This window comes from Danio rerio, chromosome 16 (assembly GCF_049306965.1).
Source record: "Danio rerio strain Tuebingen ecotype United States chromosome 16, GRCz12tu, whole genome shotgun sequence".
NCBI classification, from domain to species: Eukaryota; Metazoa; Chordata; class Actinopteri; order Cypriniformes; family Danionidae; genus Danio; species Danio rerio.
The window spans coordinates 21,661,067-21,678,339 of record NC_133191.1 but is presented as its reverse complement, the minus strand read 5'-3'; the positions used below and the strand labels follow the sequence as shown (position 1 = coordinate 21,678,339).

The window sequence follows — 17,273 nt, the reverse complement described above, 5'->3', positions numbered from 1 at the left end:
CACATAATCATTCTCAGTCTCAGGGCTGCAGGTGGAAATGCAGATGAAAAACTAAGAAAAACTTCTCTTTGAGAGAATGAGTAAACTGCACAATATAGTAATTAAGTATTGAAGAATTAAATTGTAAAAAACTAGAATTATGTCAACAAAAAATTTAAATAACCTTTTCATATATCATTCTTTTCAAATATAAGTGTTAAGAGATGGTGTCAATTTTTACTGGCCACGCAATGGATGGAAACACAATGAATAGACATACAGTAATACAACATTTCAGCTCATTGTCTGCATTACAGGGTTTTTACAACTATTAAAGAGATCATCTTCAAGACAGGACTTTCTGTATGAAATATATACAAAATTTATACTAAAATGAAAGAGAAAGCAGTCTATAAATACCTACTCATCTACAGGAGTAGAGATGAATAAGTTTGCAGAGAATCTGACTTAAAACTTGCTCAAAGTAACGCTGTTTCTATCAAACAGTCAGTTTAATGATGAAGGCACTGATCCAATAGGCCTATTGATGGAATGTTTGCAAAAAAAGGTCATGCTTCCTTGTAAAAGTATTTTGTAGTATTTTTAAAGTGTATTTTATGTTGATACACGTTGTGGCTGTTGTATTTTGTAGTTTATTTTGATACACTTAAAATTGATGTGATTGGTATTTTATTTTGAAATACATTTCAATGTGTTTTTGCCCATCCCTGTGTCTATAACTTCCAAATCCTGACAGGGGGAAAATCTAAACTTGTATTTATTAAAACAAATATGAATATGCATATGATAAATAATAATAACATTATACAAATGCAAATTGTCATGAATAAACTTAAAAAGCACCCCAAAGAAGGCATGAAGGCAGTGGTTTTTATATTTATGTAGAAAATAATAATTTTTGTAACATTTTAATCCTTTATTTTTTTTCTCATATGTAAAGATATTTGTGTATTGCTTTACATCCCTTGTGTATTAAGCTATGTGTAAGTGTTTGAACCTGCATAGGCGCATAACTAACATGCTCTGCGCTGGACTTAAGACCAGCTTTTAGTTGGTTAATGGCGTGGCCTATTTCAGCTCCTCAAAATAGCAATATGCTAACAATGTGCCTTAACACACCACCTTTTTAGAGCAGCACACCAGTGAGTCCGCAAAGTGGTGCAAATGGATTTGCTATTTAAACAACTTGGTGCAAAACGTGAAAATTACAGTTGCACTGGTCTGAAAATAGCAACAAATCACGCCAAACACATTTTGCACCTTTTTGCACTGCGTGTATGATATCTTGGTCTCCAACTATTAGGACCACACACATGCGCTTTGTCTGTCCAGTCTCTTGGAGTCAGTCATTTTATCAGGGTCACGCTCTTCTAACCTTCTGACATGTTACTCTTGCAGACTGTGGACTCAATGTGCACAAGCAGTGCTCCAAACTGGTGCCCAGTGACTGTCAGCCAGACCTGCGCAGGATCAAGAAGGTTTTCAGCTGCGATCTCACCACACTGGTCAAAGCACACAACACGCCGAGGCCCATGGTTCTGGACATGTGTATCAGAGAGATCGAACACAGAGGTACTGAAATGCTGTTCTACGCTAACATTTCAACCTTTTTTCAGTCACCGTGGCCTTCAGAGCAACACTTAATCACTGTCTGTCAGCATCTAAACAGCTGCGCTTTACTCTGCTGTCAAATATCAAGACATGCAAAAGAAGCTTTAGATACCTTAGCTTAAAAAAATTAAATTCTGTCACAATTTTCTCGCTTTTTATTGTTTTAAACCTTTATGAGCTTATGAGGAACTTTTTTCTGTTGAACACTTAAGAAGACATTTTGAAAAATGTTAAAGCCTGCAACCACTGACATACATTGTATTTGTTTTGTTTCTACTATGGAAGTCAATGGTTACAGGTTTTAAACTGTATTGAAGATATATTTTGTGTTTAACAGAGGAAAGAAACTCAGAAATAAAGGGTTGGATCTACTTGAAAGTGCGTAAATAGTGAGTAACCTTTCATCTTTGGGTGAACTATCCATTTAACTACTTTAAAGAGCAGAGAGGAAAGCTTACATTCTGCATATTCTGACTTCAAGAGAGCATTCAGTTAATATATTTTAGCCATCAATCATTCTTACAGTTAAGGAAAGTAACAGCACTGAACATAACAAAGGAAGAAATTACTTGCATTTTTGTTTATTTTTTTAAGCAAGATCTGTTGAATATTTTCTCCAGTCATCTATAGTTCACTGTAAAAAAAAAATCTGGGTTCCACACAATCGATTTGTGTTAGGACAACATGAAACAATTAAGTTAACATATTAGTTTCTACTAATGTACTAGGATTGAAGATATATCATTTAAGTTCGTCACCTAAGAATAAAAAGGTTCTATCTGATATTCCTGTCAAAATTGAGTTTTTGACATTTTTATTAAATGACCTCTTATTTACAGTTGTTGTTTACATTTTAAGACTTTTTATTTAAAAAAAGGAATGTTAGACACATACTGTTTGCTATATGGAATGCAAAAACTTTTAAGCTCAATTTCTCAGATAAACCTTATAATTCCAAGGTGATGAAATGTAATGTTTTTACAAAACAATGTTTTTTGAGACCATAATATTGGAAAATATTTTATCTATTTATTTTGTTTTGATTATTGATTGACAGTACACTTGTTACAAACCACAAACTGTATGAGTTTCTTTTTTTCTGTTGAACAAAAAAAGATATATATATATATATATGGGGTGTAACGATTCAAAAATCACGGCTCAATATGATACAATGGTGTCATGGTTTGGTTCATTTTCGATACAGCAAAAAAAGAAAAAAGCCAGAGGATTTCTCTGATTTAATTTTTTAATGTATTAAACTAACATCATAAAAGTATCATCCTGTTTTTTTTTTTCTTTTACTTTAAACAGTGATAGAGCTCTACTTCCGGGGTTCTGCTTAGCAGCAAATAAAACAAAATCCTTCCTTATAATCAAAACCAAAAAGCTTCCTATAAAAAATAAATAGGTTATTGTAGCAGTTAAACAAATAAAAAGATTTAGTTTTTTATAGAAATCAGTTTTAATAAATTTTTAAGTATTTTTTTTTTTTTTTAGAAAGATGAGTGTCCACCTTTTCTTCAGACAGCACAGATCTGCTTGATTTGATTGTCACCTGCCATTTTAGTGAATTTGAAAGCAGGAATTATCTGACTGAAATGGGCTTATGAAGGAATAATGTAACGGGGCTCTATTACATTTAACATTTTCTTAAAACTTTTTTTTTTTTTTAAACATTTTCTTGAAACTTAAAATTTTCACTACCGATTAAGATCTCTCAGATGTTTTTTTTCCACCACTCTCTTGGTAGCGGTGATGGTGCGTGACGTATCTGAAGAGCGGTGGAAGCATCTGCATGTAATGTACCTGAGCAGCGGGAGTGAGTTGTGCCCAGCGTACCTGAAGAGCTGGGAGGGATGCGGTGGAGAGGGGTGTGCGACATATTTAAAGACCGGGGGAGACGCACGATTTCCAGAAGATTATCATTCGTTTGTGGGCATCCAGGAGTCTCCCGAAGCTCCTGATGTTTGGGATTACATTACCATTACTAGCCATTTTACGAGCTAGTGTAGCGCTTGTTTGGAGTAGTGTTTGGAGGTTGGCTCCTTTGTGTCAGGGGTCCTGGGTTGCTGGGGAAATGGGGGCGGAGCCAGCACAAGCAGCCAGGCTGACACAGAAGCCAGCAAGATTGCTAATGAGTGCATGTTTTAATAAAGTGATATTCTGAGTTCATGACAGTGGGGAAGGCAGCATGTTGTCTGCCACGTCATTTGGGATGCCATGTTGAGCGTTGTTGCACTGAAAACATTATATTTTGTACTTATTCCCTTTTATCTTTTTAGATGTTAGTCTGAATTCAATCGTCCGGTTTGTAATGCGTACCGAACCGAAAGTCTCGTACCGAACGGTTCAATACTAATTCGCGTATCGTTACACCCTTAATATATATATATATATATATATATATATATATATATATATATATATATATATATATATATATATATATATATATATATATATATTTGTGTGTGTGTGTGTGTGTGTGTATTGAAGACTTTCTTTAAAGCAACTGCAGTTGCAGTCCAGACCATTCAGAATTTGTGAGGATCCCTGGTCTAAATTAAGTAAAGATAATCAGCAGATGATAGATGCACTGTGCTATGTGCAGATTATCCAATTTATCAAAGGAACAACCAGCAGATGAATTGATTATTCACTTAAAGTTGTTGGCTGCAGTCCTAGTTTGATCAATTTTAATTTACATGTCCACTTCCCCACCATTGACCGCATAGTTTATGTAAATTCATACTGTTCTTCTTCTTCCAGGTTTGAAATCAGAGGGTCTGTACAGAGTGTCAGGCTTCACAGAACACATAGAAGATGTCCGACTGTCCTTCGATAGAGGTGGGTATTAGAAACACTCTTCATGCTGTACTGGCACAGTTATTGGTAGATCAAACAAATAGGAAGCGATTAGTCTTTTCACATTTGCTTGCATGCTTGAAATAGTCATGGATGTCATTGTTATTCTATCAACATTCAGTCTGGATGGAAAAAACTCAGCTTTTCCATCCAAAACACTGCATTATTGGTACAATATGGTGATTCACCTTGTATTTTTAACAGATGGTGAGAAGGCAGACATCAGTGCCAACATCTACCCAGACATTAATATAATTGCTGGTGCTCTGAAGCTGTATTTGCGAGATCTGCCCATTCCAGTTATCACATACGACGTCTACTCCAGATTCATCCAAGCAGCGAGTAAGAAATTTCACATTTGATTGTATTGTAACTGGGTCTTGTAATCTGTGTTTTAATGATCCTTAATAATGTCTATTTGGGCTGCACATGTAACATAGATGTAATATTAGTCTCGGGGGTCTTCAGAATGTCATTATTATGCTAGCTTTGGGGCACATTTTTAAGCATAATCAAAATAGATAGCTTGTGCTTAAATTTCTTTAAATGCAAATTAGCTCCTGCTCCCCACCTCCTTTTTCAGAAGAAGGTGGAGTCTTTACTGCCCTTACTTTGAATACAGCTGTTTTGAATACAGCTTTGAAGCATATGCTTTAGTTTTATCATATCTTTTACCCTCACATGAATGAAATTGCCTTTTGAATTTGCTTTGACTTCTTATGTGCAGTCTTCTGAGATCACACATACACACACAGAGAGAAAGAGAGAGAGAAAGAGAGACAAAAAGCTGTGTGAAACAATAAATAATAACTTGACTTCTAGTTGATCATGTGGTATCAGAAGTTGCTTATTTGAAAGGCAAAGGCCTCTAGATTATGCTTATTTTACCAAATTAAATCATGATCTTGTCACTTAGCAGAAATGATGTACAGTAGGGAATATAAAGTCATGGTGCAGTGAAAAAAAGAATTAATACTGTGTATGACTTCCATGAGCTCGGACGACTGCATCCATACATCTCTACAATGACTCAAATAACTTAATTATAGAGTCATCTGGAATGGCAAAGAAAGCTTATCAAGACCCTTTAGATTCATCTTCAATGCCTCCTACGTTATCTTACCCAAGACATGCTTAATAATGTTCATATCTGGTCACTGGGCTGGCCAATCTTGGACACCTTGACCTTCTTTCCTTTCAGGAACTTTGATATGGAGGCTGCATTATGAGAAGGAGCTGAGAAATTTGCCCTCTCCTGTGGTTCGCAATGTAATTGGCAGCACAAATGTCTCACGCTGTTGATGTTGCCATCCACTCTACAGATCTCTCGTACACCCCATACTGAATGTGACCCAAAACTATGATTTTTCCTTCACCAAACTTGACTGATTTCTGTGAGAATCTTGGGTTAATGCAGCTTTCAGTATCATTTTCTGCGTTTTTTTGATGATTAAGATGTAGTTCAATAGATGATTTATCTAAAAAATCTACCTTCTGCCACTTTTCCAAATGATCAACTAGAAGTCAAGTTATTATTTGTTGCTCTTACAACTGGGATCGACGACAAGACTTTTGTCAGGTAGTGTATAGACAGATATACGTAGATATATGCTAATATTAAATTTTAGAAAAACACTATTTTCCACTAAAATAATTGTGCAATGAAGAGTATACATGTGAATGAAGCTATTGGCTGCATATCATGTGTAGGCCAGTAGGGTTGAACTGGAATCTTTAGAATGTTAAAGTTAATTATAGTATTTAAAATAATTGTGTACTGTGTGCACATAAATCAAGGAAAAGCTCATATTTATTAAGTCAGCAACCTTCTTAAAACCTTCTTAACATTCTAAAAAAATCATTTATATAGTAGTGGTTACCTTATTATTGCACCATAAATGTATTTGTTACAAGGTTCCTAAAGCAGAATAGTGTAGGCTAATGTCTAGCGAATTTCAAACCATAAATCTAACTTCACCAAACTTAACTTTAAAATGTCCCCTGAAGTGCTTTGAAATGTTCGCAGGACACAGAGTAACCCCTGCCCTTTAAGAAATGGCCAATAGCATTCAGTTTATATCAAAACTCTGCAAGTCAGTGCTAATGAGCTAAAGAGCACCAGATTCAAGACAGCCACAGTATATTTCGCTATAAACCCAAAAAGTTAAGGTAACTCAAACCATTTGAGAAAACAGATTGCAACAAACATTTTAAGTTAAAAAACTAATCCTAATGAGTACTGTGAACTTACTCGATTCAAGTTGAAGTAATGATGTATTTAATTAACTCATTACCTTCTCATTACCTTACCCAAAACTTTTTTCAAATGAGAATTACCTTTTAGTCAATTTTGAGTTAACTACACTCATTTCACTTGATGAAGTTGACTGTTGGGTTTTACAGTGTAATAATACAGTGTTCTGTGTAATTCATATGGGTTTGATTTTTGTTTTTTTTGTGGTTCATGCCATCTCTCGCATATGATCCACACTGTGCTGCCATCTCTCCAGGCTGTGGTTGTTCCTGTGACATTAGCACGAGATCAGACTTCAGTCACACACACACACACAAATCATATTCACACTGTTTGAATCCCCTTTAATGCTATTCATCAAATTGAAAAAAGGAAACTGTGTGTAATTGATTTCATTTTGAATCTTCTAATTCCATGTACACTGCAAAAATGCCCTTTGTCTTATTTTAGTCCAAATGTTCTTAAATTATAATGCATTTTCTAGACCAGCAAAAAACTTTGTCTTGTTTGTAGACATAATATGTCAAAATTAAGTGTGTTTTTGCTTAAAACAAACTAATTAATCTTGATATGAGATTACCCCGGTGGCAGATTACTTTGCTTGTTTACAGGAAAACCTTGCTTAATTTTGGTTTATTATTTCTGTAAACAAGACAATATTTTTCACTTTCTAGACTCTGTTTCTTGATTTAGAAATATTTAAATATTTGGATTTGAAACAAGACAAAAACAAGTAGGAAAAGCATTTTTTGCAGTATATAATGACAGTGTGCTTGCAGTAGAGAGGTGTCGCAAACAGCACATATCAAAACGACCAATATAAGGGGCCCTATTTTAACACTCTAGGCGGAAAGTGCATGATGTAAATGTATTAAAGGTATGTCCGAACCACTTTTGCTTTTTTAAGGAAGGCGCATTGCACAACAAGGTAGTGTTTTGAGAATAACGTGCATTAAACCAATCAGAGTCTCATTTCCCATTCTCTTTAAGAGTCAGTTGCCTTGCACCTTGGCGCATTTGCTATTTACATGGCAAACTTTGTAAGTGGAAAAACTAAATGCTTCACTAGCGAAAAAATAGTTAAGCAGAGCATATGTGCGAGAATGAAGAACATGAGAATAAGGAACATGCCTACTCCATTCAGCTCCATAACTTTACTTTTACTCTTTACTCCTTTATTTTCGTGGATAAGGAAACGGTGTTGTACACTCCACTGAAGACATCCATTAGCCTACATATTTAATTTGGTTTGTTAAGCACAAAGATTTGTTTCAAAACTATTTCTAAATTCGTTTCTAATGAATAAATGAACATTATTAAACAAGTGGGGTCAAAAACTGAGTTATATCCAAACACATCCTATTCTAATGCCCCAAATATGGTGATGCAGACGTCTCTCAAACGGGACAGGTGAACAAATCTAAACTTGTTTTTATTGAAAGAAATATAAATATTCATATAATAAATAATACTGCTAATAATCATAACATTATACAAATGCAAATTGTGATGAATAAACTGAAAGAAAGCAAAAAAACTCTGAAATAAAGAAGGCATAGAGGCAGTGGTCTTTATATTTATGTAGAACATAACCTTTTAATCCTTTATTTATTTTCATATGTAAAGATATTTGTAGGGCAGCATAGTGGCGCAGTGGGTAGCATAATCACCTCAGCTGGGTCAGTTAGTGTTTCTGCATGTTCTCCAAATGTTAACGTAGGTTTTCTCCGGGTGCTCCAGTTTCCCCCACAAGTCCAAAGATGTGCTTTAGGTGAATTGGGTAAGCTAAATTGTCCGTAGTGAATGTGTGTATGAATGTTTCTGCTGGGTTGCAGCTGGAAGGGCATCCGCTGTGATATTTGTGTATTGCTGTACATCCTGTGTGTATTAAGCAATGTCTAAGTGTTTAAACCTGCATATGCGCATAAGTAACATACTTTGCACTGGACTTGGTCAATGGCGTGGTCTATTTTAGTTCCTTAAAGTAGCAACAAGCCAACAATGTGCCTTAACACACCTCCTTTTTGGACCATGAAACACCCATAAGTCCACTAAGTGGCACAAAAGGATTTGCTATTTAAACAACGTGGTGCAAAACATTAAAATAACTGTTGCACTGCTCTAAAAATAGCAACAAATCACGCCAAACACGTCTTGTGCTTTGTTGTGCTGGGTGTATAGTAGGGGCCAAGGAGTCCAAATCAATACAGTTTTGCCCACCGTTTATTATTTTCAGAAATATATAAAGATTTTAGCGTTAGCGGACCCTTTTCACAAGACATTTATGACACCATGGGAGTCGCTAGGCCTATTTTAGGGGGGATATAGCTATTACAATTATTATAATGTCTGCGTATTTGCAGTTCTTTGATATAGCTGACCTTGTATCACTTGTATCCCAATGTCACAGAGGAGTTGTCAGGTTTTCTCGGCATTCACCTCATCAGTACAGCTGTTTCCTTCAGCGAATAATGTAACTCTTACCGAACATTTGCTATTTTTATTTCAAAATGAACTACCAATATTAAACACTTTACAGTTTGTGTGGCATTAACTAAACCATACAGCATTGCTCAGAAAGGATTAAACACAGTGACAGAACCACTTAGAGAATGTACCTATTTTAACTGTCACCAAGTCACTGACAGAGATAGAAACATCAAGTGTTGTCTAGTTTTAACACTTCTTATATATCATTATCATTCAGATCATGGAATATGTGAATAAGCCTGCAAGTTAAAAAAACAAAACAAAAAAACATACATATATATATATATATATATATATATATATATATATATATATATATATATATATATATATATATATATATATATATATATAAATAGAAAAGTGGTAGTTTATTTATGTAATACATGGAAACAAAAAATGCACTTAAGGAGCTGAGCCCCCCTAAAATGAATATCCTTAAACCGTACCTGTATGACACTTTAATCATATAATCAGTATCTTAAATCTTTGAAAGTTTTTAATATTTATATATATTTTTAAGTATATATGTATTATGTATTATATTACCTTTGCATTATATTACAAAAATTACCGCTTATTTGAGCCATTTGAAATGCCATGTGTAAGCCCAGGACAGTCAATTAAATGTTGTTCTCTCTTCTGGCTGTCATACACAATTGTTTTCCTTTTTCTGAAAGTCTGGATAACACAGTTGTGGAGTTTTCTTTTGCTTATTTAGTAAATAGGATTGTAAAATATATATATATATATATATATATATATATATATATTTTTTTTTTTTTTTTTTTTTTTTTACAATATATATATTTATTCTACTCTCCCATTCACTGCACTCTATGTTTACCCACTTACGCTACTGAGAAACACGGTCCATAACATCTTAAAGAGGATGAAGCATGTCAAACACTAGAAAACATTTGAATGGTCAGACAATTTGACAAGAACCTGAAGTATGAGGTGACGTCAAATAATTTGTTGACACCATAAATTGGCAAATTCATACATGTTCTATCAATTTATCGATTGTATAAAAATATATTATAGATTGTATAGATGTTTTTCGTTCTGTTCTGAACTTGTACTTATAAAAAACTGTCATCAACTTTCATCATACAGTAACAATAGCCAACAAAAAGCTACTATATTTTGGTAGATGATTGGAATAAAATTTGTAAAACGCTACTAGTATGTATTTATATGATGGTTCATGAGCTCTGATTGAACAAATCACAACAGTTTGCTTGAATAGTTTTCCTACAGAGTGATTATTTAGTGGCAGAGGCAGATTTTAGAACTGCTCTATATGCGGTTAAACATCACAAACACATTATCTTTGTGTTATCTGCCCAATTCTAAGGACTATTTTTCTAAACCTTCTCTTGATCAGAAATAACAGACCCTGATTCCAGACTGGAGGCAGTTCACGACGGTCTCCTCCAGCTTCCTCCAGCCCACTATGAGACCCTGCGGTACTTGATGACACACCTGAAGAGGTAAAACCACAACACATTAATCTCCCAGGCACATTTACTGCTCTCACAGGACTCCGCATTGAGCTGGTGGCTGTTCAGGTTTTTTGTTGCATTTAAGCAGTTTACCTGTGGCTTTATTCCACCAGTTTACTTCCCGTCACACTGTAATATAAAACCTCTAAGACTGATTAGAGGAAAGGAGAAACCCAATATGGCACTTTTTTTGGAACTACAGTACAATACCTTTAAAACAATCCTTGAGGATTTATGCTTTCCTGTAACTTACCAAGCCAGCTTTGCCACTTTTCCCTATCAATGGAAAGTACTATATTTCAATTGACTACCTGCATGTTTATTGCCAAAATTGTATTGTCATGCATTTTTCCACTCTTTTGGTCTGTTTATTTCCAGAGTCACAATGTACGAGAAGGACAATTACATGAATTCAGAGAACCTCGGAATCGTTTTTGGCCCAACGCTCATGAGGCCACCAGACCTGAACACACTCACCACTCTCAACGACATGAGATACCAAAAACTGATAGTTCAGCTCCTCATCGAGCACGAGGACATCTTGTTTTAAAACAAAACAGCTGAAATGAAGACTTCACAGACTTTAAAGAGCGTGTACATTTTTAAAAAGCAGCCACACATTTCGTAAGATGGTGCTGCACTTATGTGTTTCAATGTGGTTTGACCGGTAAACTATAGCCCTTTTCAAACTGTCAGTCCAAATCCGCACTGCAAAGAAAATATCTGTTAAAGAACAATTATTATGTTTTGTGATTCACAAATGTTTTTCTATTTATTTACGGCTGGGAATTGCATTATGGGACTGTTATCTCTGCTCTGTCCACTTTTGATGTTGAAAATTCAACTTCAAAATTAACAAAATTCAAAATTAACAAAGTGACTTTTATTGACATTTTAGTAGTTTGAAATAATAAAATGTACAATAACTTGATAAATAAGTCTGTAAAATAACAGAAAATGTACTGGCAGTTTATTACAAGGTTTTTGGTAGTGTAATATACCCAGACAATATATCACTTTAAATTATTATAAATGTTCAAAAGTCACTTTTAAAAAAAAATTAAGGTTAAAAGTGGTTGGAAGAAAGCTCAAGGTCCTATACTAAGCCTAAATAATTGGGGGAAAACTAAAAACATGGAACACAAAATACAGAGAACTGTTCATTTACTGATATTCTTAGTGTGATTTTTGTGCACATTTAAATTGGATTCCAATCATATTTAGCAACTTTAAAGAATTTCTGGAAATATAAAAAAAAAAAACTTAGGTAGTATTTTGCGAGTCTTTTCACCTATTCTCTGCGTTATTTTTAGAAAACATGCTGAATCTTTTGGTAGAAACAAACAAGCTTGTGTTGCAGAGTGTGAATTGTGTGGAGAATTGCAGTATACTTCTGTATACAACCAAATAAGATAAAAACATTTAATATTATCTGCATAGAGTGCAAAAGTTGGGTGTTAAAAAAGAAAACACTTTTCTCTGTATCACTTTATTTTGATAGTCCCTTTAACACATTTTGTTGAATTTAAGTTACATTGCATCTACACTATTGCAATCTTTGCTGATGTTGTTTTTCAACATAGGCCAGTTCAGATAATTTATAAAACACAAACAATATTTTCTGATATTTTTTTGTAAAAACACACACACAAATCTCGACAACTGTGGTGTAAAGTGTGTAAGAGATTTGGACTGACAGTGTGAACCCTGTCACTCTGTATTCAACTGTCAAGCAGAATACAAAATGAATTGTGATGAATATGCATTTTATTAAAATCAAATGATAATACTTTTTTTCCCTCTGCTGCCATATAAGTATAATGCATTGATTTTTATCTTCCCATATAAATCTAAGAAAATGTCATTGTTTTCATGTCATGATCAGATATCTAGAGGGCAAAACAAGGCTTTCCTCTATTGACCGCCATTCATTTTTATCAGGTGTACTTACAAAGTCATTCATTCATTTCTTGTCGGCTTAGTCCCTTTATTATTTCGGGGTCGCCACAGCGGAATGAACAGCCAACTTATCTAGCAAGTTTTTACGCAGCAGATGCCCTTCCAGCCGCAACCCATCTCTGGGAAGTACTTACAAAGTACTACAAGTATATGCATTGTCAATGATGTGAAATATACAGTGCATCCAGAAAGTATTAATAGCAGAAAGTATTAAAAGCTTGTGGCATCATATTCAAAAAGACTTGATGCTGTAGTTGCTGCCAAAGTTGCATCAACAAAATATTGAGCAAAGGCTGTGAATACTTCGGTACATGTGATTTTTCAGGTTTTTTATTTTTAATAAATATGCAACAATTTCAAAAAATCTTTTTTCACATTGTCATCATGGGGTATTGTGTGTAGAATATGCGTAAATAAATACATTTAATTCATTTTGGAATAAGGCTGTGACATAACAAAATGTGGACAAAATGAAGCGCTATCAAAACTTTCCGGATGCACTGTACAAGTGAACAGATTCACTCAGAATATGACTGCAGGACACCCCACTGCATGGTGAACTATTATTCACAAAATGTTTAATGTGGTTTAATGCATTAGGAGAGTTGGTTCATATTATGGGCTCATCCGTATGCATCGAGATACAGTACAGTACAGTGGCTGAGAGAGCTCAAACATGCTCAAATTAAGAAAACACATTCATAAAGAAAACCATTAACAACTGAGAAAAGATTTGACAACACACGTGCACGCAAAATCACAACACAACAAATGCAGAAACATTGTTCAGACCACTATGGAAATGTGCTGGGGGGATCCCAAAATGTTATAAAAACTGGCTAATTCCACTTTAGAATTAGTTTGTTTTGTTTTAGTTTGTTTTTAAAGTCTTGAACATACACTGTAAAAAAAATCTTGCCACCTAAAACTAGAAGCAGCATCAGTCAAACTGACTAAAAATATGAAGTTAAAATTGAATTAAACCTGATTAACTGGTTAAAATTAAAGTAACATACAAGTATTTATCATCATGACTTTTTGTCATAACATTAGACTGTTTACAGTCTACGGTAACTTGTTGCTTGTATATTTTCAGCCCTAATAATCAGACGAATTTACTTTAAGTGAAATGTTATTTTAATGCCATCTTATACTCACAATGCTTCATCAAACACCTTCCAATTGCAACCATCAGGTCTCGATATTGTGTTCACAGGTGTGTAAAATAGGATAAAATTATCATTTCTACCCGAGCAATTAAGTTTTGATGAGTTAATGAAATACCTTATTACTTCAACTGAAATGGAGTAAGTTCACAAGACTCATATAGATCAGTTTTTTTAACTCAAATGGTTTGTAGCAATCGGTTTCTTTAAGCAGTTTGAGTTGCTTTAACTTACTGGGTTTTACAGTACTCAGTTTCTTTGAGTTCTCCATATTGTGATTTTCTGTGCTCAAATTGCTTCGTTTACTTAAATTAAGTAAGTTCACAGTACTCATTAGGATTAGTTTTTGAACTTAAACAGTTTGTTGCAATCGGTTTCCTCAAGCGGTTTAAGGTACCTTAACGTTTTGGGGTTTACAGTGCAGAGGTCTCTGTGAGTGTATGCTGCATATGACATTTCCCTATACGGGGACAAATAAAGTAAACTAACTAACTACAAAATCTGACTCTAAACAGGAAGCAATCAGCTTCATAACATTTTGGGATGCCCTGCCACATTTTCATTGGGGTCTGCACTATTTGCTGTGCGTTTCTATATTTGCATGTGGTGTAGAAATTTGTGCACGCATGTTGTCAAACTGATGAAGAGGTTTTCTCAGTTTGTTAGCATTTTTCTATTTGCATCTGTTTTCTTCAGCTTACTTGAACTCTCTCAGCCACCCTATTATTGTGGTTTTGGTGTTATTATATTCTAATACATTGTCACAGTTTTAGAAATACTGCATCAGGTGCCTGAAACAAAACAAACAAAAAAAAAAAAACACAAAATTAGTATTATTCTAGAATATATATATTTTTAATTTCATAACACTTCTGAACTTAAACCATTGGTATTGTGTTGCCTTACAAATCATATAAATAATGGCATCATTGTATGCAATACAATGCCATGAATAACATTTAATTTTAAATTTAAGATTTGTAGATTACGGTATAAAAAATAAGCATTACATTTTTACAAATACAGAAAAATCTAATAATTTTTAAGAGGGCTCTAAACTTCTTGTACCCAAAGCTTTATCTGTGTTTTTCTTTTTGAGACCTAATTTAAATATTCATGTAAAAGAGGCAGGCCTGTGCTGCAGTTCTGTGAATGTTCTGTCCTCCAGGTTTCCAAGCTAGTCATGTGACTGAAAACCATGAATCAACATTGTGAAACTGACATAATGCAAAGAACGAATAGCAATATATATATATATATATATATATATATATATATATATATATATATATATATATATATATATATATATATATATATATATACATATATATACATATACATATACATATATATATATATATATATATATATATATATATATATATATATATATATATATATATATATATAAATAAATTTTTTATTTTTTGCCCCATGAAGTTGTTTAATAAATAATATGTGCTATTATGGCAAGACCATTAAGATCACGTGTATGTAAAGCACTTTTTAATTTCACATGGAGTGTAAATAGTTATTTTTGTTGATGTTGTTGTTGTTGTTGCTGATCATCCAGTGTTAATAGTTCTGTGCTAAACTCATGCCTCCTAATTATTTCTTGTTCATTCTAACAACAAAGAAGTGATCGACGTCACATCGCTCTGTGTGACCGAACAAAATGTTTCTGTGGGAATTTACGTAGTGCTTGTTCCTTCCTCCTTGGACTTGATCCCATTTCAAGAATGTCACTGAACAGAATTGTGTGTATCGTGTTCAACTTAAACCCCTGAGGCGGATTATTCACCTCAGAGAAAAAAGAAAGAAAAAAAAAAAAGGTTCACAAATGGTACCTTCCTTCAGACTCTTTTATTTGATATCAGATCTTTTTGAAGATATTTTCTGTGAAGAATGATTGTTATTATGATTGTAATTTATCAAATGCTGATTTATTATTAAATTATGCAAATCTGGTTACTTTTAAATCACTGATTCTGGACTTTAATTCTGATTTGTTTCTGTAGCTCTTTTTAGAATTCAGATTGTGCTATGGCAGCTTAACAAAGATGAATAATAAGCCAAAACAGTATAGCAGAAATATTTCAAAATATCAAGCAAGCTGGAGAATATTGGTAGAATAGTTCTTGTTAAATTAAAATGGATTCAGTTTAGTTTAATATGGATATGAAATCTTATATTACAGGGGATAGTTCACCCCAAAATAAAAATGTGCTCACTGTTTACTTGCTCTCAAGTAGTTTCAAACCTTTTTGAGTTTCTTTCTTTGGTTGAACACTAAAGAAGATATTTTGAAGAAAGTTGATTGACATTTATCGTACAACGTTAAATAAACAATTACAATAACAGTTGATTAAACATAAAACAATTTTATCCCACTTACAAATTTATCCCATTTACAAAGTTATCCCACAAAAGCCCCCAGGAATTGTGTTGATTTAACTCATAAATAAGCAGCAAAATATCTTTGGAGTGTAAAAAGAGAGCTAGATGGATGAAGCAAAGTTCAAAGCACTTAAAATGAGCTGAAAATCACAATTCTTGCATTTTTTGGGACACAACTTATTTGTTTTATGTCTAGTCCATTTAAATGTGTAAAACAATTAACTTGACAGAGATAGATAGATGGATGGATGGATGGATAGATAAAGTTAAATTAATGTTTTTTGCTAATTTAAATTAATTAAACACAAAACAATTAAGTTATCCCTAAAATATCAAGATCTGTGTTGTTTCAGCTTATTTTAAGTAAGTTTGAATAAGCAGAAAACATAATTTTGGAGTGTAGGAAAACCAAATTTTGCACAATAAAACCCAAAAAGTTAAGATAACTCAAACCATTTGAGGAAACCGATTGCAACAAACCATTTAAGTTCAAAAATGAATCCTAATGCATACTGTGAACTTAATCCATTTGAGTAAACTAAGCAATTTGAGCACAAAAAAAAAAACCAATAAATGAAGAGAACTTAAACCAACTGAGTACTGTAAAACACAATAAAGTTAAGGCAACTCAAACCTTGTTGAAAACGATTGCTACAAACAATTTGAGTTAAAAAATAATAATCTATATGAGTACTGTGAACTTACTTCATTTAAGTTGAAGAGGTATTTCATTAACTCATTACCTTCAACACGGAGTTCAAAACTTTTTTTAAATGAGAATTAACTTTTCGTAAATTTTGACTTCACTACACTCATTTAATTTCATAAAGTTGACTGTTGGGTCTTACAGTGTATGAAAGCCAAGGCTTACAGGTTTACAGCTTTCTTCAATGTCACTTATTCAGTGTTCAAACTACTAAAAAAATAAATTAAAAAAAAATAAATAAATACTCAAACAGGTAAAAAGTGAGTACATTAAATGATAACTGAACTTTAATTTTTGGGTGATCTAGCCCT

General features: G+C 33.5%; 1 protein-coding gene across 2 annotated transcripts in view; it reads left to right on the top strand.

The window, feature by feature from the left end:
* chn2 (chimerin 2) overlaps positions 1–12,594 on the top strand; it is a 174,997-nt gene extending 162,403 nt beyond the window's left edge. For both annotated transcript variants that reach the window (XM_694550.11, XM_073925490.1), the window contains exons 9-13: positions 1,399–1,572; positions 4,384–4,461; positions 4,684–4,821; positions 10,614–10,719; positions 11,110–12,594. In XM_694550.11, the coding sequence (XP_699642.6) occupies positions 1,399–1,572; positions 4,384–4,461; positions 4,684–4,821; positions 10,614–10,719; positions 11,110–11,281 (668 nt within the window). In that variant the 3' untranslated portion in view covers positions 11,282–12,594. The remainder of the gene's footprint in view (positions 1–1,398; positions 1,573–4,383; positions 4,462–4,683; positions 4,822–10,613; positions 10,720–11,109) is intronic.
* Positions 12,595–17,273: the final 4,679 nt, after the last annotated feature.